Consider the following 20,654-nt stretch of genomic DNA (forward strand, 5'->3'; position numbering starts at 1 on the left):
CCGCCTCTTTCCCCAAATATAAGTCGGATGCAGATAGTATGAACACCGATTCTTATTTTACAAACGATCGTGCATGATTACTGTTCCATCATGTCGCTGCTCACGCTGCACGTCGGCAGCAGCCTGGCACAGGCAGTGCTGACCATTCTCATGACCTCCTATGGCTACGCCGCTACATTCGTTATGTCCTTTACCGTTTGTCGGCTCATCCTGTTTGGCAGTCTCTTGCCATTCTATCTGGGGAAGCTGTCATGCACTATCATCCCCACAGTAGTTCGGAACTTCCGCAGCCTGTTCTCCAGTCAAGGGAGGAACAGGCTCATCCGAGAGGCAGAAGAGTACCGGGGCCAATGTGAGTCTCTGGCCATCGCCCAGTGCCAAGGCACATATCGCTTCAGCGAGTCCAATTTGTATCGAGTCCGTCCTCAGGGACTAGGATGGATGCCCGACGACCCCTGGGCTGATTGCATGGCGGAGATGGCCATCTGTGGAGCCACTGTCCGCTTCATGCATCAGAAACCAACACTGGACGGTCCCGCAGGCCGCAGGCGCCCGATCATCTTCCTGCATGGAAATCCGAGCTGGAGCTATATTTGGAGAAATGTATAGATATTAAAAATTAATCTTTATATCAGAACATGGCTAACCCCAGCAGATCCTTCCTCATCTGCTGGACCAAGGTCATGAAGTCTATGCGCTCGACTGGCTCGGGCACGGTCGCAGTGACAAGCCGACCCATCCCGAATCTATTACCTTTGAACTGCATATTCACACGCTTATGCAGTTGTTCAAGGTTCACAATCTCCACCATGCAACCATCGTCGCGCATGACTGGGGTGGGTACGTCGTTGACCCTGCTAGTACTATCTCTTGCTGTCTCCGTCCATGGCTCACTGTCTCCAGGTGCGTCGCATTGTGCGCAATCCCGCAGCTGCCTCAGATGGCCTGCACTCGCCTCCTTCTCCTGAACTCCTTTCTGCCACCGCGTCCGGACGAATGGAATCTTCACTACAGCTTACTCTATGCCATCTGGTTTCTTTCGACGGGCCTCCTGGGCGGCTATATGCCCGAGTCAGGAGTGATGCGTTTCATGTCCCCACACTTGTCGCAACCCGAGACCAATGGATACAGTGCGCCGTATCGATCTCTCCCAGTAGCCACCAAGGCCAGTGTCTTCCGGTTTGGGCATATTGTCCCGGTTACACCGCGCTTTGCCTTACATGGCCTCCGGCAGACGCGGATGTGGAAATTGTTGGAGGGTCTCTGCGGACCGTGTCATTTTGACAACCTTAGTCAACAGGCAAGACTGGCAAAGCGCGGGGAAGAGGTCCGACAGAGCTGGAGAGCGTGCCTCGGAAAGGGTAACCCAGACGTTGTGGTGGTGTTCGGAGAGCAAGACCCGCTCTTGAAGCTGTACAAGGACATCCTCGTCGATTGCATCCATCCAGCACATATGGTTGAATGGGCGCCACAGGGCATATGGCTTTCTGGAGGAGGCCACTATCCCATGGAAGAGAAAGCGGCTGATATATCCCTCTTGATCGAAAAGCTTGCAAGCCAATGATACAATATGACCTAGATATTCATCAGAAATTCTGCTCTGCTGGCGAAGGGACAATCCAATTGCAGGCGAAATAGCGAGTTGGCAGGCAGGAAAATGGAGTGCTATTGAGGCAGGATTCACAGATCATCCATTCGCCAGAAGCGAAACAATGTCATAGGACACTTGATGATACATACTTCGAAGGATTGAAAACTGAAGTAGTGTCGAGGTTTACGAATGTAGTGGTGTAGTAGTGTATCCCTCTCCGATCGGCCGAGTGGTGAGCCGAGCGTGAGTTTGTTGACTATAGCGAATCGTATCGTAATGGTCCTGGGATTCTCGCTGTGCTTACCACCATCAACAAACCATTTTGCCACCAGTCTGTCAGACAGCCGCTGAATAAGTGACAGCCGAGTCACTGCCGTTCATGTCCTACAGAAGGCAGACTTAGTCTAGCGAAACAGTGGCTAATTTCTTGTGCATATGGGATACATTTCACGAGAAATAAGAAGTTTTCAAGTCCCACAGCAGATAAGTGAAGTATATGTTCCAGCTCGACTGTCATTTCTGACTAATTCGCTGATTACAGAGGCAAGATAGGTCTCAACATGCGAGAAACACTTCACCATGGATGAAAAGAATATTCGTCATCTCGCCTCGCACAATCCAATGCCTTAAAATGCACCAAAAAAAAAAAAAAAAAACCTTCCCAATCGCGTACGCTACTAACTTCACCCTCAGTTCTCATTTCCCATTTATTCGCATGTTGAATGCTCTGGAAAATAATAAAGGACTGAAAGAAAGAAACTTCAAGGACAGGGGAATATTTCGAGGAGCATAACAGCATCCTGAATACCATATGGCAGACTTAGTACGAGCCCATAGCGTCATCCTTACTTCTCTTCAGACCACCACCCGCCAGAGAAATAATGGCATCAGTAGGGATAGGCTCCTGGCGGCGCCCAAGCAGGGTGGCCAGTACATCAGCTGGGACATCCTCATCACCACGTCGCTTCAGGCCACCACCAGCCAGTGAGATGATGGCATCAGTGGGAATAGGCTCCTGGCGGCGCCCAAGCAGAGTGGCCAGAACGTCAGCCGGGACATCCTCGTCACCACGTCGCTTGAGACCCCCGAGACCAGCCCCGAGGAGGGTTGCCCGAGCAGCATCAGGGAGTGGCTCCTGGCGGCGCCCAAGCAGGGAGGCCAGGACTTCAGCCGGGACATCCTCGTCTCCACGCTTCTTGATCCAGCCGCCGCTGAGCGAGTTAAGAGCATCAGTAGGGTTGGCCTCGTCGGAACGTCGCTTGAGGCCACCACCAGCCAGCGAGATGATGGCATCAGTGGGAATAGCCTCATCGCTTCTCCTGCCCAGACCGCCACCGATGAGAGACCCCAGGGCGTGATCAGGGATAGGCTCCTGACGGCGGGCATACTGACTGTTATCGGTCTCATACGGACAGATCTCGGTATCAGTGCACACGGGGCCGGGACCAGTGGGGATGTCGACATCCGCATTGGCACTTTCATTGTTGGTATTACCCTTGTTTTATAATCAGTCACTACACATAAATTTGAGTATGCATGGTCTTACCTTGGGGACAGGCGCCGCCAGCACCGAAGTAAAGAGAATAACTGCAGTGGCCAAAGAGGTCTTCATAGTGAACCGTTTGATTTCTGAAGTTTTCTTGGGAAGTAGGATTTGAACTTCTGGTGTAATTTCGTGATGGAGATATTAGATTTGAAGAGGAATCGCTCGGTTTATATACCTCGTGTCTATTGGGATATTTCTTTTCTGATTTGCTTTGAGACAACGAATGTCACTATCGGGTAATGTGTGAGAGGCAACTATCCTTCAGCTCATGTTGATCTACTGACAGCAATATCACTAAATTCAAGAGAGCTTGTTCTACATTCAACAGGCAGGTCGACGATTCGAGAGCTCGACCCCCATAGCTAGGCAAAGGGTCGGTCTCACATGAGGCAGGAGATAGCCCGAACTCCGCGGCATTTCGCAAGGCAGGGTAAAGCGCCCTGTCCGGAGCCTTACGTATGCAATAATGCTCTTGGATGCTTGATGAGCGAAGAAGACCGAGTTGATTGTGCTGAAGCGGCTGTGGTAACGAGAGGGGATCCCCGGGAGGGGTTCGGCTTCGAAATGCCAACGGATCAAGAACTGCCTGATTCGTGCCAACCTCATGCATGATCGAGGAAAACAAGCAATTCAGACCAACTGAATCTGACGAAGGCAATCATTGCTCTCCACTCAACCTGCAAGTAGCATGTCCTGGAGTGGGGACTAGTTTCTGCCGGATCTTACACCCGCCGAGGAGAACTAAGATGAGCTAAAATCTCACGGGTAGCCGGTGATCCTCTCGGCCGCGTTCAGCCCCAGAAAAAGCACGTTCGTCTTTAGAGGCAAAGTGTGATAATGTGTGATAATGCACAAAAGAAAATACATACATGGCGCCATTTATACTACTAAAATGTTATCATATTTACTGATTCCATAATCGGTAGTAATGTGGCGTCATAAACTGAATCCGGGCTCCCTATCCAACAATATCTTGTCGACGACCAGAAAGGACAACGTTACTCTCCTGGATGACATGTGACTAGGTATATATATTGCATATGTATCTGAACTGTTTTGGTTTCCCTCATTGCCATTTTTGTCCCCATGATGCTCCATGGCTAAGACGCGACATTGGACCTCCTCGGAATAAGCAATTAACAGTCTCGGAGCAGCTCAGAGATATGCTGGCTATCAGTAGTCACAACGAGCTCGACTAGGATGGTTTTGTTAATAGGGCTATTGGCAAATGGCATGGTCCTCGATCTGCAACTCCAGAACATGAATATGCTAACATGTCTAGTCGGTATTACGGAAGTCTAGATGCCGACCCACCCACCACACAGAAGCATTGAATAGGAAAGATCTACAGGCCACCCAAATCCCGGCTTTTCGCCACACAAATAGTCCATGTGCTTAGGCTCACATAACGATAGCTCATGCATGCCTAATAGAATAACACATAATCCTGTGTCATCTCAGTACCGAAAAGGAAAAGCCGCTTGTCTGCTCATAAATCTTCTGGCTCGTGCCTTGTCCAACATGGGACTACTCAGAAACCGGGAGACCACACCTGATACAAGCCCATCTTACCGAAGATGTCAAAGTTATATTAGAATATATTGCGCTCCATTATAGTGAACCGTATGGCCGTGTCTCGAGCAGGTGGGCCCTTCAACTTTCCGGCTAGCAATGACAACGGAAGAAATTTGATGGTTGGTGAAGCAGAACTACCAAAGCGGAGGATCTCCTCAAGAGTATCACTGCCTGTATCTGTTTTGGTGAATTTCGAAATATATGATATTATGCATTAGTTTACTGGCTTGTCCTACTTACATGTAATGGTGATTGGCCTTCTCCCCACCTAGACGGGACTATCGATGTGGCATCTAAACAGCAAAAGAAAAGGCCTGGGCTACCAGCCAAGTCGGATTCCTTCGCCCGAACATCACCGAGTAGTGGCCTTTGATTCGAGCTATGGATCTGTTCTCGCAAGCCGCGGATAGAGATCTGTTCAACGATATGGTAGGGGGTGAATGCAGACTAATCCACAAGCACAGGCTGGGCCCAGGCACGGCATCCGAACTCTAGATTAACATAAAATGGTGTCGTCAGCTGCCTATAGCCATGAGACGCCCCCAATAGCGTCAATGCGTATACATGTCGTCAAGTACCACAAAAGGTGCAGGATCTACAATGTACATACGTTCGGGGGTCTTCGTCTCCTATATATACTTCTCGTGAAGAGAATTAGATCAAGGAAGTAAGCTCGCCATCAAGTCATCTCACATTTCTTTCTTTAAGCTGCCTAAATGCCTTCCCGTTCCTGCGATATACCGAATAATCACATGATGTACGAACAAATTGCTGAGCGCTCAAGCTTCGAATCACTTCCTATTGTGAAGGATACGCCTAAGCGGAGGCTTAGGTATCTGAAGGTGGAAGGAATCTCGACCATTATACTTCTTCTTCTTGCCACATTTGGGGTCATTGATCTGTGTTACCAAGCATTCAGTAGGATTTACACTACGAACTACATCCATATCCATGCAAGCACACAAACCGAGCCAAATATTTCCTGTAATTGCGGAGACACCGTTGCTGAGGCCCTTTCAAACAACTGCAAATATGATTCTTTAGCTGCGGCGTGGCTTCCGCCATCTTGTCGGAACGACAACCTCACCCTGGCTTTTGAAAAGGCGGGGTCAAATCCGGATGGAAGCTGGCCTTACTTTGCTGATCTGAACATGACGCGACCGCTGTCACTGAAAGAGGTGTCTCTGCTTCCTGATACTAGGGTAGGGGGTGGAGACGCAAAAAATGTCTTTTTCACGACCCGCAGGTGGCATTTAGTGCACTGTATGTATTATTGGAAGAAAATGTTCTTGTCACAACAGCTGGGAACAACAATTGAGAAAAGATATAACAATGTGGGGCATATTGAGCACTGTCTGATGGCTGTACTAAAACAGGAAGAAGGCCTGGAGGAGCTTACAACGGGGGCTGGAGTGGCGTTGCACTCGGATTGGATCAATGGGCGGCCGGATATACAAGACCATGACCATGAACACGACCACAACTAAGAGTGTCTGCGATTAATCATCTACAAAAGAACAAGCCTCCGAAATTTTCGTGGTCAATCAGATAGCAGTAACCTGTGTTTGTTGGGAAGTGGTGTCGCCTATTCATTTTGAGACTGCAACACTATGGCATCAATTCTTCCGAACTGTGTTCTTGGCAATAAAGAGTGTGGCGCCTTCCTGCAATCACGACAGGAATTTACAAATCTAATCCACAAGCTAACGGAGACAATTTTCCACTCGTGATGAATAGACGCTCACATTCCCAACATATTGTGCCTCTGGAGCGTTGGTATTGTCGAGCAGTGAGATATTGTTGCTGGCTCTGAATAGTTAGAACTCCTTACTTCAACTTCAATATTGAATATGAAACATCGCTTACATCGATACAAATGTGCCCAGTCAGTGACTGATCGTGATATAAATACTACACACCTGATTAATTTCTTCCATGTAATGCGAGGAATAGTGATAATACGGGAACGCTGGGGCCTTTGTTGAATTCCAATACTTCGGGTTGCCAACGTGAAATTAGGATGGATTCATGGCGACAGCCCTACTTGATCTTCTACAAGAAGTGTACATTGTTCTGTGTATCTTGCACCATGATTTAAGGCTGTCATGGCTACCAAATCTGGGCGCAGAATGTAAAAATGTAACGCCGTAGGTCCAGGGATGTCGCAGGTCTAAGCACCATGATAGCATCTAACGCCACGTAAAACATCTCTGAATAGGTAACTGTAGCGTCGCAATCGTGTTGGTGACATTATGCACCAGGCGGCTTGAAAGGATACAGACGGCCAAGAAACCCAGGTCCAGGCTATTTCATCCACATAATATTCCGTGATGTCGACACCCTACCGCCCGGGATGCTGTCTGGATAACACACTTACTACTGCACCTCACAGGACCTTGCTCGTTTGTCAACAGAGATGTGTATTCATCACATAGGAGAATGGTATACTATGTCAAACAGCTCAGTCTGGAAGCCGGTCCTAGAGGGTGCATCTGAAGATGACCTCTTGATAAAGCTATCGCAGCGTAAATTGGGTAGCTAAAGTAACAGGTCAGGCGGGGACCATATTGGAGAGGTAAGGCTCTATTGCGCTAGCTCTGTGCAGCTTGAAGGATACACTTCTCTCTCTAGAAGGGCAGGAGAGGCATTAAGATTTCAGTGCGTCTTCCAATATTGCGGTTAAAATATTTACGAGCAAATTATAAAGTGATTGAATAGGGAGACCTATCATCCCTAAGTTTGGGCTCGTTGCTGGCCTGTCCTGTCGAAGCTTTCTGGCATGATGCTGGGGTATATAGATCACAAGCCTCTAATATTAATATCTACTGAATGGGAAACAGGCTAGGTGATGGTTTTACTCATGGTTCCTCGTAAAATTTCCGTGGAATATGTGCTCGATGTGCTTGTTGAGTACTCCGTGATATATATAGAGTTCAGACGAACATGCTTCCTAAGCAGGATCTTCTCGGGTCTACTAGCGGCTATTTATGCAAGAGTCAGGTCTGATGGCCTTGCGCTAAAGCTCCATTCTAGGCAGGTTGTGGTATACTTGGCGAAAATTTGACCAACCAATCCCGACCTTCTTTGTAGGATGGTGCGGGTCTGCAACAATGCAATTGAGGAGAGGAACATCGTCCTATAAGCGGTGGATCAAAAGGTTCAGGGGAGAATTAGTAAGCAAGTTGAAGGATAGACTGCTTACATCATATCCGCACGTCAAGCCCGAGTAACGTTAATTGGACAGCCAACATATTAGTCTTACTAATCAAGCGTTGAAAATGTTGTCAGAGAATACAGAAACTGGTTATTTAGTATGAAATGTTATTTTAAGTATGGTTAGGGCCTCTGGGGAGTCCAACTTTGCATGAAGACCACCATTGCGTAACATCGGGATACCATAAAGCGATACTATATATTTAATGAGCTGCATCCTATAAGTGAGGAGTATTAATTGTTTTACTGAATCCAAACCTAATTGAATTGGAGGATTGACTCGTTCTGTCAATTAGTTACGTAGAAATGCTGATGAACGCCCAAAGACTTGAATTGAACGGAACAGGATGTAGAGTAGCATAATTCATTGGTCATCATGGTTTAAAAAATGAAAGGTCTACAATTTAGCACCTTTTGTGTTGCGTAGGAAGGCCAATGACTCCGCCATCACTTTCTCCCACTCCTTGGTGGGCCGGGACCTCTCTGCCGGCGACAAATCTTCCCATCCGGCCGCAATGCGATCCTCATCGGTCCTCCATCGTTCCATCTCTTTCTGGATCCATTCTCCCAGAGTGTTAGCAGTCACATCCACCTTCTCCAGAGGCAAAGCATGACCAGCACCCTTAACCCACAAATGTCGGACGCGATCGTACAACACACCTCCACTTCCTCCAATACTACTTCCTGTTCTTTCTGCCATGGTAGTATGAAGTCCAGATTTGAATAATGGGCTCGATGCCCCACTCAGAAATAGAGCAGAAGGACGAAGATGTGGTAGCAATTTCCCAGCCACAATAGGTTCAGGCCGATATGCTTGTTGACCAGGTGGCAAGCCGGCCATCACATCAGGGAAGAACAGGGGATCATGAGGGGGCTCTGTGAGGCAGCCGTTTGTATTTTCAGTTCGTATACCCAGCTCCTTATGCCGGTGTGGGTTCGCACGCGCATAGATAAGTGCCTCCTGGAACTTGGTTGTTGTCAAAGTAACTGGCGCCTCAGAGGCAAGCGCACCGTCGTTGGGATAAATGGCGGTGGGAAGTTCCCGATAGCCCCACTGGAACCAGCGTTCGAGGACCCGGGAATCCCAGGACCGCAGGTATTGCCGAGCCTTCTCTTCCGCTGCGGCCCGTGAAGGCCAAACATCGCGCTTGTGCTTGGTGAGGTGAACGAGAAGCGGAGCATCTGCGTCGGTATTCTTCTCGATAATGTATGGTTCGATGAGGATGAGAGATTGTAGTATGCGGGGATGCATCAGGGAAAGAAAAATCCTGGTAGGACACTAATTAGAAGGAATCGCACCTTAGGGATAGGCAAACTAACAGCTGCGTTGCACCAAGACTGTGCCCAACCCCCATTATGGGTCGGGTCATCTTGTGACGGAAATGATTCATCATGAGAAGTAGGTCCCGACTGTGATCGAACGCCGATGCTGCTTCAACTTAGCCATAAACGCGTACAAGAAATTTGGTTTGATGCTGCCACTGACGGTCGTTGCCCAAAACAGCTTCATTAGCAATACCGCTGACACCTTGATTTGTAGCATCAGCAATCCAGATAGAGCCGATGTTAAATCCTTCCTTTCTGCTCCGGGCATAAAGGTCTTCCCAGAGGGGCTCGTAGAGTTCCTGTACACGTCTCAGTACTTATTCTCATTGCCATATCCGGTCCCTTACCTTGGGAAAACCCGTCCCGTGCGCAGCAACAATTGTCAGGTCACCATTCTTGGGATCTGGATTATCTATGGGGGCATATTGCTTGATGCAGAGTTTTAACGGAGTATCTTGGCTGGCTGTGGCTCGAGGATATTCTCTCATGTATTGTGCGTCTATAACATGGTCCGTGATAAGATAAGGGTATGACATCTTGCTAAACAACCCAGCATATGTTCCTGCTGCTATGCAAGTGTCTGATTGTCAAGTAGGTGAACAGCTAGGATCTGTACGGTCTTTGGATGCCCGTATAAGACGCCTTTATGCGAGAATAAACCCCTTTCCCCCTTTGACCCCCCGATCGGACAATGAGTCGGAGGGCCCATCCTGTAAAGTTTGGTTTTCATCACTTCCCCACTACAATTTACCAGCACGGTTTTGTGGAGTTCTGACTCGTTGTCGGGAATATTCCATCTTCACCACACAAGATCTACTTTAGATCGGATCCACATGGGCTGTGACGAACCATTGGGACCAATGGTTACCGAAGTTATGGTGCGCGCAGACATCCGAATCAAACAAGCGACTTCGACGTCCTGTGCAGGATTGGATCCCTAGCATTCAAAACACCCATGGCATAAGCAGGAGGTAATGGAAAGATGGGATAAGTTCATAAGTTCTGATGCGCTTTACCCCTGCCAATGCTGTCATTATGAATCTCCCACAGTGAGATGTTCTGTGCCGGCCATTCCGATGACTCTTCCCGCTGTTCTTTAGCGCGATCCACTCTTCTCCACTCCATATCTCAGCTAAGACTCCACTGTTCAGCTATGGGGTATATGAAACTGAATGATCTGTCCGATTGCTTTCTCAATATGGTAGACTAGAATGATGTGATGCATCCATCAATGCTCCACCACGGACTCAGCTCCTCAACTTAGAGTGGGCAGTGGGCGGATCTTTTAAGATTCACTCTCGTGGCTCATGACTTGTGTAGGTTTGAACCACTGAACTGCTACTTTGTTTATACCATGCAAAATTTTCAGCTCCGTGCACGTATGCGTAGGGTGCCGAATCGCTACCCGAGTCATGGTTTATCACATCGAAGACCCTCCGCTCTTCACAAGGTCACTTCCACTTGTCCAGTCTTACTCCTGTCATGAGGTCTTCTTTTGAGAATTCATCTAGCTTACATCCTAAGGAATCGCCCCCTAACCAAGGATCATGGGTTTCCATCTCATATTAATCGGCGTGATAGCACTCGTTTGCTATGTAGGTCATAACCATCTGGATATGCAGCATTTTCTGACAATAGAAGGCGTTATCACTTGCCACATACCGACTCTGTTTCCATCCGCTAGCGAGGTTCCCGGGACCTTGGATGGGAGCTTTGACCGATTGATACGCAGCATTCTATGCATGGCGAGGTGACCTACACATGATGGACCTTGAATGGCATGAGAAATACGGTAAGTGATGTGGCATATTGAAATGAACCCCAGAGTAATCGGCCCGCAAACTTAATTAGGTGAAATCGTGCGCTTTGGGCCAAATTCCCTCTCCTTCAACTCCTCCAAGGCTGTGAGCGACATTTATGCAGTCAGGGCCAACGTCCAGAAGTCAGAAGGTTACGCATCAATGAGCCCAAGTCGATATACCCCCAATACCCTCACTGCGATTTCTAGGAATATCCACACCTTCAAGCGTCGCATATTGGCGCAGGCATTTTCAGACCAGAGTATCAAAGATATGGAGGACAGAATCCAAGAAAAGATATCCAGCTTTGTCAACAACCTTCTTACGGATACCAATTCTGAATCTGGGTGGAGCTCTCCTAAGAATATCTCGCAAATGTGCGACTGGCTAGCCTTTGACATAATCACTGATCTGAGTTACGGCAATGATCTTGACATGTTGAACTCAACTGAAATGCGCTGGTTCCCTTCCGTGATTCGGAAAATATCCCAACGGAGCCTAATAGTATGTTCCTTCACCGATTGATCTCTCGAATACCAGGATAGACCTAACATATGCCGTAGGGACTCTTTCAACCTTATTTCATAAAGTTTAGGCTGGATTGTCTGCTTTTAAGGCAAAAGTACAAGGAGATTTTGGCTGCGGCAAGGTGGACACGCTCCCAGTCAGCTGCACGAATGGAGGTTGGCAACAATAGTGAACAGAAAGACATCTTCAACGCAATGCTGAATGCAAGAGATAAGAAGACTGGATTGCAGTTTACTCGAAAAGACCTAGGTCTTGAGTCGATGCTCTTGCTCGTCGCAGGTATGTTGAAGAATATTTTGCAGAGAAGCTGCGCCTTCTAGAAACAGCTAGCCTTCACCTTCCACTTACTTTATGATGCTGAGATATTCTAGGTTCCGATACAACCGCTACTGCTCTTTCTGCTACATTATATTACATCATTCATGATTCAAATATCTTGGCGCATCTGACAAGAGTTATCCGAATGACGTTCCCTGCGGAGTCCTCAATAACAGCATCTTCTGTCCTTGCATCTCCGGACTGCTCTGTCTTGCGAGCTTGCATCAATGAAGCAATGAGACTTACGCCCCCTGCACCTAATTTGCTCCCGCGAAAAGTCCTCTCCGGTGGCATGGAAGTCGACGGCATTTATGTACCGGCAGGAACAATTGTCGGTGTAGCTGCCTATACCGTGCATCGTAACGAAACATACTTCCACGATGCAGATAGATTCGAGCCTGGAAGGTGGCTTGATGGCAATGAGACGAGCCAACAGAAGATGCAAATGGCATTTGTTCCATTTAGTGTTGGACCAAGGAAGTGTGTTGCTTGGAGATTAGCCTGGGCAGAAGTAAATCTAGCAATAGCAAGGGTGTTGTGGAGATATGACCTGCGTCTTGCAAGAAACAAGCGTTGTTGCAAGGAAGATACCAGTTGTGAGTATGACTTCAAGGCAGGAGTAACTACTGCTGTTGATGGGCCAGTGATTGAATTGAGACCTAGAATAGCATGAGTGTTATCTGTCCATTTATTCGAACAGATATAATCTAGCATGAATTACGATACCATGGAGATAGATTATCGATGTCATGGGAGTTTACAGATGTGATAGATTAAGGCAGTCTATATCACAGAAGTAAAGATATTCTAGTAAAATGCTATTAGGGTGCCGGACCCCAAGTGGAAAAACAGCGTAGATGATAATATTATCTTGATTATAACATATAGACTGGCTTAGGGCCAGGTCAGGTTAGGTTAATGGAATAATTCTAAACCTGCGGTATAAGGATGGATATGATGGGGTACTATGAAGGGCTTGTCTCTATTACAAGTATTAAATATGAATTTTATTTTGTTTTCTTTTAATATTATGATTATTGTCTTATGTGATTTAAGATTATAAACACTCAAATTATCTTCAACATCTCTAGTAAGTATTGGTACATGAGTATTGAGGTTAAATGCATTATCTAAATTTAATTTTCTTCTACAAGGTCATGAGAAGGCCCGCTAAAGTCTTTAAAGGTTATATTCTTGATAGCTTATACACTATTTAATATTACAACTTCAGATTATAATATAGCACTGAGATCAAGATACACACATTTATTCTAAAATGTAAGTCTTGAAGGAGTTTGCGGGTAAATGGCAGTAGACTACTACTATTATATGATTCACTGGCTGGTGGTGTCATATGCGTCATCCTTGCTCTGCAGCCTTCCATCATTTCCCTTACAAAGCTATAAAAAGCCTGAAACTTGGAGAATAGGAAGCTACTCTGCCTTTATGCTAGGCAACTAGATCATTGGATCATACCTGTAATTCTGCCCTGATTGGCCGACCACTTTTTTAAAGCCCGCAATGCAGGTCTCCCCTGCCGGGTTCCACCGGCCGAGTTTCCCCCACCGGCTGCCACTAATAGGAATCATACTACGATTGTGATTTAAACATTTCCGCAGAAAAGTAACTGTCAAAAACAGTCTGTTCGCAAGCAGGTCGAGAGACATATCTCAATGACACGCAAGCAGATGGAATGTGTATTGAGAAGATTACACGGGCAGGCTACTGGCCAAGCTATTGGGTGTAAGTGGAACGCTTCATACGGCCAGGGAACGTTGCAGGACCGGATTAGGATTCGAAGGGTTAGTTTGACATTGGATTTAATTCTCCCTCATCGGTATTACTTGGCATTGGTACCTTCCTCTTCTATCATAGTATTCATCTCTCACTTCTAATCTAGCTAGGAGCTCCGGAAGCATTTACCATGATCCCTGAGCCCCTACCCCGAGCTACTGCAGAATACGATGATTCCACGTCAAGCGTGGTCTGCACTGAGATAGCCGTGAGTGTCAGGGCCGTCTCATCCTCTCCAAGTCGCTTGCCGCGCTTGCCGCTCGAATGGAGAGTACCGTAACGTTTGTAACTCTCCTGCAAACTCTCGTCTCGGGAAGCGCCATTCGTGCTGGAGGCAGTCTTCTTTATGAGTGTGATAACCGGTCGGAGCGAGGGTAGGCATGCTATTTCGTAATTAGCCCGTAGAAAAGAATATGGCGAACGGTCAAAGCGGCAACACACCAGACACGATCCCGATGTTTGTCTCCACTGCCGTCCATTTCGAGGGTCCGACAAAGACCCATGTTTCGTCCAGCGAGGGTACCTTGTATGCATTGAGCATGATGACGAGACGCACGATCGAGATGATGCAAATGCTGGTTTTCCCGACCCGGTTAGTTCGATGTTACTATAGTTATTGGGGGTAGAAAGGGGAATAGGAATGACAATGAACGTACAATCCACCCATAATAAACACTCCAGTCAGAGCCAGCTTCTGCGACGCACTACGCTGCAGCTTCCAAACATAAGGCAGCGGGAGGGTCAGGAGCGCCCAGTCGGTGAGGATATTGGGGACGGCGTTGCCGATGAAAAAATTGTTGACATTGACGCCGCAGTGCGAGGGGATGGTCTTGTCCCAGAATCCATGCACCGGGAGACACTGGAAGATGGTTGTTAAAATAACCCCCAAGCCCCACCCCGTCACGACAAAAGCGATGAGATAAATCGGGTACCGGATGTTGCTCATGCCGAAGATGCGCCAGTAAAACATCAGGATTGAATATTTGGTGAAACAGATCGACAGCGTGTACAAAATTTCGACGATGAAAAGGTTCAAGAGGAAGTGATGAAGACCCGGGAGTCCATATAAGTAGATGTGCTGCCCTACGCCGTGATTGACCCAGTCGATCATGGTGGCGTAGTTGGCTGTCGCTGTGAGCTGCACAAGTCCGGTTAGTGGCTTGCATACTGCTCAATGGGGATTGGGGAGGCTGAAGCATGAAATGCAAAGGGAAGGCCAAGAGCGAGGGGAAAACATACCATCGCGATGCAGACCAGGTAATCATCCCACCACAGACCTGCTTTGGAGATCAGCGTGCGCGACACGATGCGGAGGCCAAAGGCCAGGAGAGCCAAGGCATAGGTGACGGAGTAGGCTCCATACAGTTCCGGACGCTTGGATTCCGTCAGGTCCAAGCCGGCTGGAGGGGTGAGATCCATGGTATAGCACTTCCAGGTCTATCAATCAATCCAAATCGACAAGACAACAGTCAGCGGAATCTGCGCGGATTTATAAACATGGGGGCATCGATCTTTGGGCCCCACGTAAGACCGACGCCAAAGGGGTAGAAAGAACCAGGGTGTGCCGGAGCTTGACAGGGATTCCTTTAGGGGCCGGATCTCAGGATCCCACCAGGGACCACAACCGACTGCGCTGCCAGATCCCATTACAAATACGGACAGGACCCAATACTAATCACTGTCATTTCTCTCATCTTCAAGCATCTCTCCTTGTCTGCACCGCAATCATCTCTTCCCAAAGCCTCAGATCCTCAGAATGACTACTGTCGTCGTGATTCCCGGTGCCTGGCTCACGCCGGACTTCTACCAGCCCTTCCTGATCGCCCTCAATCTAGCCGGTTACCGCACGCACTTGGCAGGCTATCCCTCGCTCAATCCTTCCAACCCTGCCACAGCCGACTGCCAAGCCGACAGCGACGCAATTCAGCGCGAGCTACGCAACTTGGTTGAGGATCAAAGCCAAAACGTGGTGCTGTTAATGCACTCGTACGCCGGCATGCCTGGCGCATCGGCTGCTTGTGGATTGTCCAAGGTGGAACGACAGCAGCAGGGCAAGTCTGGAGGAATCCTAGGGCTGATTTTCCTGGCGGCCTTTATGGTTCCTGAAGGCCACAGTTGCGCCGGTCTTCAGGGCGGACAACTCCCTTCTTGGATCCTTCTCGACAAGGTGAGAGATAACAATGCTGCATCCTGCGTCCTTCTGCCTTCTTTCACGTGGCCTCACATATTCACTGACATCCCATCCCTTCTCCCACTGCAGCCCTCTGCGCAACTCAACATCGTCGACGACCCAGTCGGCAACTTCGCTCCGGAGGTTGACCAGGCACTCCTAGGCGATCTTAATAGCTACCTGAAACCCCATTCTTCCTTGGCCTTCTTCTCTCCACAGCCTGTTCCGGCCTGGACAGACGCTGCCTACGCCGGACGGCTTGCCTTTATCATCACTACGGCGGACAAGGCGGTGCCCAAGGAGGCGCAACGCTGGATGATTACCAACACCGAAAAGGAGTTCATCGTCAAGGAGATGGAATGCAGCCACCTGGCACCGTTCGTTGATCGCATCCCCGAGACAGTGGGCTTAGTCGACGACCTGCTCCCAATATTTCAGGCTAAGTGAGAGTGAAGAAATCAATGCTTGGTCTTCCACTCGTCTGTTTTTCCTTTGGTTCCTAGCTGCTTGTAGCTAATTCATACGTACAAACACAAACTCCAAGCCGCCTTGATCCGCGGGCATCCAGGCCACATCTTCCACTTGCAAGCCCCAATCCCGCCGTAGATCCACCTCGCGCACCTGCATGGTCCATTCCGTGGCAGTTGCGCGCTGCACTGATTCCCACAGCGCGACGAACGAGTCGCGATTATGGAAGAACATCGTGCCCCAGGGTCGCACATCCTCGCGGGGCTGTTGCCGGCCCTGTTGGTACCCCACCACCCTCGTGCCCGGGCGTGACAGCTCAATGATCCGCCGGATTACTTCCCGCTGATCGGCCAGGTCGAACAGGTGGATGAACTGATTAGCGATGATCAGGTCCACGCTGCCGCGGAGCGGAGCCAGGGGCGATGATTCGGCGGTGATATCGAGGGTGCGGAAGTCGCCGGCCACAAAGTGTGCTGCCATGCGATCACGATCGCGGAACAACTCGTAGCCTAGTTCCCACAGGCGGGGTTCCAGGTCAACCGCCCACCAGCGCGCCGTCGGGACGCCGTCGGGGTAGGCGGCGTGGGCCGCCAGCAGCCGCAGGTCCTGGCCAAGTCCGCACGCGAGATCGAGCACAATTGCCTCTCGTGGTTGTCGTACGAGGTCCAGAATCGAGGGAAATTCAGGGAAGCCGGCCAGGCCTGGCAGCAGGAACATCCATTGCCCGATGCAGGGGTATTGTCCGACAGGCCAGGCTCGATCTCGCTGCAGATTGGTCGAGGCACAGCCATTAGTAGATTAGCACTCTTCCTGAAGTGTCACCCGGTGTATGTGTACATTACATACGTGGGTAGGTGCAGGGCAGGGTCCAACTTACGACGCGGTGTAGGTGCGCAGGAAGGTCAGTGTCGGCGATGCTACTCCACCGGTTATAGACGAACCGGCAAGCAGGTGATAATCGGGACCCCAAGTCGCGGTGGTACCAGACAGAAGGATCCATAGTCTTGAACCAGAAGGGAAGTGGATGAGTGGCAATGGCGTGAACGGATGGATGGGATTGATGGATATATTAAGTCGGAGATTGCCTTGCCATTCAGTTACATTTCCTATGGCCCCAATTCCTTCGCCTCTACTTAGGGCCGGCGCTACCGCAGCGCTAATTCTTCCGACTCTGCATGGCCCTCGTATTCATTTAAACTACATCCTTAGTCGGTCGTGCTCCGGCCCCCAAACCCCCTCTAACTCGCCAATTTCATAGACTCTGGTGCCGTACACCCGTTGCATGTACGCCAACCATTGGTCTTCGGTGAAATGATGGCCAGCAGTGCAGCCTTTCACCACCGTCGTCAACCATCCCCGCTGGAAGGCGCCGCGCACTGTGGCATCGACACAGACATCTGTGAACAGCCCCACCACCACCAGGTGCTCTAGATTCTGTTCCAGCAGATAATGTTCGAATCCGGGAACCAGGAATGGGTCATAACAAGCTCGCTTCTCAAACTGACGTTCCTGCGCACGAGGTTGTACCGCCCCGAACAGCTCGGCTCCCCATGTTCCGCGCAGACACCATGGCTTGCGATGTTGTTCATGGTCGCGTTGGCGCCAGCCTCGCGGCTGATATTCCGGATCTCCATGGAATCGAACCCAGATGACTTCGGTATGGGCCTGGCGGGCATGATCCACTAGCTGCGCAATGTTGGCACTGACCCGCTCCATGTCGCGTGGATGCGGATACTGCGTGACAAAGTCGTTTTGGAAGTCCACCACAACCAGCGCGGTATCGGATGCAGCTGGAGCAAGACTCGCTGGAGATGTAGCAGCCGATAGGACCGCAGCAGCATCCAAGAATCCTTCCACAAATGCCAAAGTGGTGGAGGAGCCGCCCTGATCGGGAGTCTGTAAGCCCTGGATGGCCAGCTGGTGGAGGGCCAGATCCGTGATACGCTTGACTCCCACACAAAGCGCTTTGTCCTCCAAAATTGCAGCGACGGCCCGGATCGTTGCAGTGGGATTGACAATGCCCTGTCCGGTCAGATCGTCCGCTGATCCATGCGCCGTCTGCCATTCGCTCAGCCCCTGCACCGTCGGATGCAGATAGATGTTTTCTGCACACGCTCCCTCCTGGACCCCGAGCCCAAACCGGTCCAGAAGCACTGTCTGCATCAGATCTGCATACTCATTGGCAGCGATAAGCACCTGGTGGCCCTCGATCCCTCCAGCTGCCAACAGGTTCCGGTTCATGGTGTCTCCCTGCACGCAGCGGACGGTGACCCCGTAGGTCTGCTCCCAATCGCGCGCCCACTGTAAAAATAGCCCGTCAAACAGGTGAAATTTGTAGACGAGCGTGATAGTGTCGATAGCAGCCGCCGCCCCCGTTATTCGTGCCTCCAGGAGCTGCCGCGCACGAGTCAGGCCGAAGGTGATGATGCGGTCGAAGATGGCCTTGCGAAAATGGACAGTGCGCGACACGCCCTTGCCATCCTTCTCCACCTCGTTGATTCCCCCGTAGAATCCTTGCGCCTGGTCACGTACCAGCACCAGTGACTTGGTCGGACTCTGCCAGTAATGCTCGCACTTAACGGCTTCGAGCTGTTCGCGCACCATATACAGCGCCTGCGCCGAGATTGAGGTGCGGAAGATGGCTCGCACGCCTCGCGCGGCGGCCTCCTCGCAGAACTGCCGGTAGTGAATGGTGTCCTGCAGCGTTTCCTCGGTCACGGCGTCGGTCTCATTAGCGGCAAGCAGCGACGAATACGAATTGTAGATCCGATTGGAGCGGAAGCAGTCGATCTTTGTCCCGTACGGCGTGGCCAGGGCGTGGATGACTTGCTCGAACACCGCGGCTAGTTCCGGGCCTGTGCCGGCGCCGATGGCAAGTCCCACCAAAAGTGATGACATGGCTGACATAATATTAGGCTGTATTTTGCTAGGTCAAGGCTGAGTCCATCCATGTCTTTCCTAAGGGAGGGGGCTGAATTTATGGTTTTCAAGGCTGTTAACATGGCTTACTCACGGATTGTTATTTCTGAATATATACCCTAGTGGCTTTTGCTTCCGCTAAGCTTAGAGGGACCGATGCACCGGTCATATATCCCTGTCGTGCCACCCACACTCCCTTTCAATGAATCCCTAAGTCTCATACCCAGACCACAAAAACCAAGCCTAAGCAATGACCGTCTTTACTCCAGCGGCTGGCTTTCATCTAGCCGACGGCAAAGGTTATACCCTGGGCCACTATTCCCTGGCCATGTGCCGCCTGAACCTGCAGATCTTCCTGTGGAGGGCCTCACTTGGATTCACCCTGCACCCCTCAATCCCCCTCCCCACCACCGGGCGGATTGCCGACCTGGCCACGGGCACGGCGCTGTGGTTGACGGAGTTGGCGCAGACCCTGCCTGCCGACGCCGACGTGCAGCTGGACGGGCTGGACCTGGATCTGCGCAAAGCACCGCCCCACCCTTGGCTGCCGGCCAACGTGCACCTGCACCACGCCGACATTCTGGCCCCATTGCCGGACCCTCTGGTCGGGCAGTACGAGGTGGTACACCTCCGGCTGCTCATCCTGGTGGTGGAGAACAGCGACCCCACCCCAATCATCCGCTACGTCCACCGCATGCTCAAACCCGGCGGTTACATCCAGTGGGACGATCTCAACTACCCGGACACCCACGTCACTCGTGTCGATCCAACGTCTCCTACGCCCGCTTTCGACCGCCTGCGCGATTTCGTCTATTCCAAGGGCCGCCACGACTGGGTTATGCGCCTGGACAAGATCCTCACCCGCGAGGGCTTCGTTGACGCCTGCATGCACCACTTCACTGACCGCAGGGACTTGATCATGGCCAACGGCCATCAACATCTGATGACCATGCTGGAGTTTGCTGAGACCCTCCGGGCTAAGGGTTTGGAGCTGGAAGCCCGTGAACTGGACGTGCTTTTGGCCGAGGTCAGCACCGAGGCTGCCCGGGGCGCTGCTCTCTCGATGCCTCGTGTGGTCTGTGTCGCACGCAAGCCATAAGGTCTACCTTCCCTTGTCTACTTTGACTTCAAATCTATAAGAGTTGCGGGCGAAACCCCACGGTGCCGCCCTCGATTTCAACTTCCCAGGACACAATGTTATTATCGAGCATAATCAGACGTCCCGGAGAAAAAGCCCTGCAACTCCATTTCTTTACTGTAGCCTCCCAGAGCAGGAATATCTTTCTCCCATACAGAAATTCCAGAATTAAACCATTGTTCGATTTGTCGGAATCACTAAGCCTCTCAGGCCACTACCACGATGTACCCGTATAAACGTATTTACTCTGACTAGCAGGGCGGCTGCTG

The 20,654-nt window shown here is 50.2% G+C and overlaps 10 protein-coding genes across 10 annotated transcripts; 5 read left to right on the forward strand and 5 right to left on the reverse strand.

Moving 5' to 3' along the window:
* Positions 1 to 75: 75 nt before the first annotated feature.
* On the forward strand, positions 76 to 1,722 carry BO88DRAFT_485445 (haloalkane dehalogenase family protein). Its single transcript, XM_025712345.1, has 3 exons — positions 76 to 603; positions 656 to 840; positions 904 to 1,722. Exons 1-3 carry the CDS (start codon positions 91 to 93, stop codon positions 1,562 to 1,564), a joined length of 1,359 nt encoding a protein of 452 aa, XP_025566964.1. The 5' UTR covers positions 76 to 90; the 3' UTR covers positions 1,565 to 1,722.
* A 689-nt stretch (positions 1,723 to 2,411) lies between these two features.
* On the reverse strand, positions 2,412 to 3,354 carry BO88DRAFT_474114 (uncharacterized protein; the record flags this gene model as incomplete). The annotated part of the gene is made up of 2 exons (XM_025711793.1): positions 3,138 to 3,354; positions 2,412 to 3,086 (listed from the first exon to the last, which is right to left on the reverse strand). Exons 1-2 carry the CDS (start codon positions 3,201 to 3,203, stop codon positions 2,412 to 2,414), a joined length of 741 nt encoding a protein of 246 aa, XP_025566965.1. The 5' UTR covers positions 3,204 to 3,354.
* A 2,074-nt stretch (positions 3,355 to 5,428) lies between these two features.
* BO88DRAFT_412050 (uncharacterized protein) lies at positions 5,429 to 6,199 on the forward strand (the record flags this gene model as incomplete). Its single annotated transcript, XM_025708069.1, has 1 exon — positions 5,429 to 6,199. One exon carries the CDS (start codon positions 5,429 to 5,431, stop codon positions 6,197 to 6,199), a length of 771 nt encoding a protein of 256 aa, XP_025566966.1.
* A 2,080-nt stretch (positions 6,200 to 8,279) lies between these two features.
* On the reverse strand, positions 8,280 to 9,787 carry BO88DRAFT_382387 (toxin biosynthesis protein; the record flags this gene model as incomplete). Its single annotated transcript, XM_025704623.1, has 4 exons — positions 8,280 to 9,193; positions 9,246 to 9,354; positions 9,412 to 9,550; positions 9,599 to 9,787. 4 exons carry the CDS (start codon positions 9,785 to 9,787, stop codon positions 8,323 to 8,325), a joined length of 1,308 nt encoding a protein of 435 aa, XP_025566967.1. The 3' UTR covers positions 8,280 to 8,322.
* A 1,011-nt stretch (positions 9,788 to 10,798) lies between these two features.
* Positions 10,799 to 12,569, forward strand: BO88DRAFT_422830 (cytochrome P450; the record flags this gene model as incomplete). The annotated part of the gene is made up of 5 exons (XM_025708602.1): positions 10,799 to 10,850; positions 10,984 to 11,043; positions 11,103 to 11,554; positions 11,614 to 11,857; positions 11,950 to 12,569. 5 exons carry the CDS (start codon positions 10,799 to 10,801, stop codon positions 12,567 to 12,569), a joined length of 1,428 nt encoding a protein of 475 aa, XP_025566968.1.
* Positions 12,570 to 13,759: 1,190 nt separating this feature from the next.
* BO88DRAFT_432919 (uncharacterized protein) lies at positions 13,760 to 15,109 on the reverse strand (the record flags this gene model as incomplete). Its single annotated transcript, XM_025709390.1, has 4 exons — positions 13,760 to 14,073; positions 14,132 to 14,265; positions 14,347 to 14,828; positions 14,930 to 15,109. The coding sequence occupies 4 exons, from the start codon at positions 15,107 to 15,109 to the stop codon at positions 13,793 to 13,795; spliced, it is 1,077 nt and encodes a 358-aa protein (XP_025566969.1). The 3' UTR covers positions 13,760 to 13,792.
* Positions 15,110 to 15,446: 337 nt separating this feature from the next.
* On the forward strand, positions 15,447 to 16,298 carry BO88DRAFT_359469 (alpha/beta hydrolase; the record flags this gene model as incomplete). The annotated part of the gene is made up of 2 exons (XM_025703825.1): positions 15,447 to 15,857; positions 15,951 to 16,298. Coding segments are annotated over 2 exons (759 nt in total), but the record flags the coding sequence as incomplete, so codon positions are not given.
* Positions 16,299 to 16,340: 42 nt separating this feature from the next.
* Positions 16,341 to 17,285, reverse strand: BO88DRAFT_178456 (class I SAM-dependent methyltransferase). The gene has a single exon (XM_025701715.1). It carries the CDS (start codon positions 17,043 to 17,045, stop codon positions 16,374 to 16,376), a length of 672 nt encoding a protein of 223 aa, XP_025566971.1. The 5' UTR covers positions 17,046 to 17,285; the 3' UTR covers positions 16,341 to 16,373.
* Positions 17,286 to 17,452: 167 nt separating this feature from the next.
* Positions 17,453 to 19,235, reverse strand: BO88DRAFT_359473 (Isochorismatase hydrolase; the record flags this gene model as incomplete). The annotated part of the gene is made up of 1 exon (XM_025703826.1): positions 17,453 to 19,235. The coding sequence occupies one exon, from the start codon at positions 19,233 to 19,235 to the stop codon at positions 17,526 to 17,528; it is 1,710 nt and encodes a 569-aa protein (XP_025566972.1). The 3' UTR covers positions 17,453 to 17,525.
* A 77-nt stretch (positions 19,236 to 19,312) lies between these two features.
* Positions 19,313 to 20,548, forward strand: BO88DRAFT_474128 (uncharacterized protein). Its single transcript, XM_025711794.1, has one exon. The coding sequence runs from the start codon at positions 19,498 to 19,500 to the stop codon at positions 20,344 to 20,346; it is 849 nt and encodes a 282-aa protein (XP_025566973.1). The 5' UTR covers positions 19,313 to 19,497; the 3' UTR covers positions 20,347 to 20,548.
* Positions 20,549 to 20,654: the final 106 nt, after the last annotated feature.

The sequence above is a fragment of the Aspergillus vadensis genome (assembly GCF_003184925.1).
Source record: "Aspergillus vadensis CBS 113365 unplaced genomic scaffold BO88scaffold_3, whole genome shotgun sequence".
Lineage (NCBI taxonomy): Eukaryota > Fungi > Ascomycota > Eurotiomycetes > Eurotiales > Aspergillaceae > Aspergillus > Aspergillus vadensis.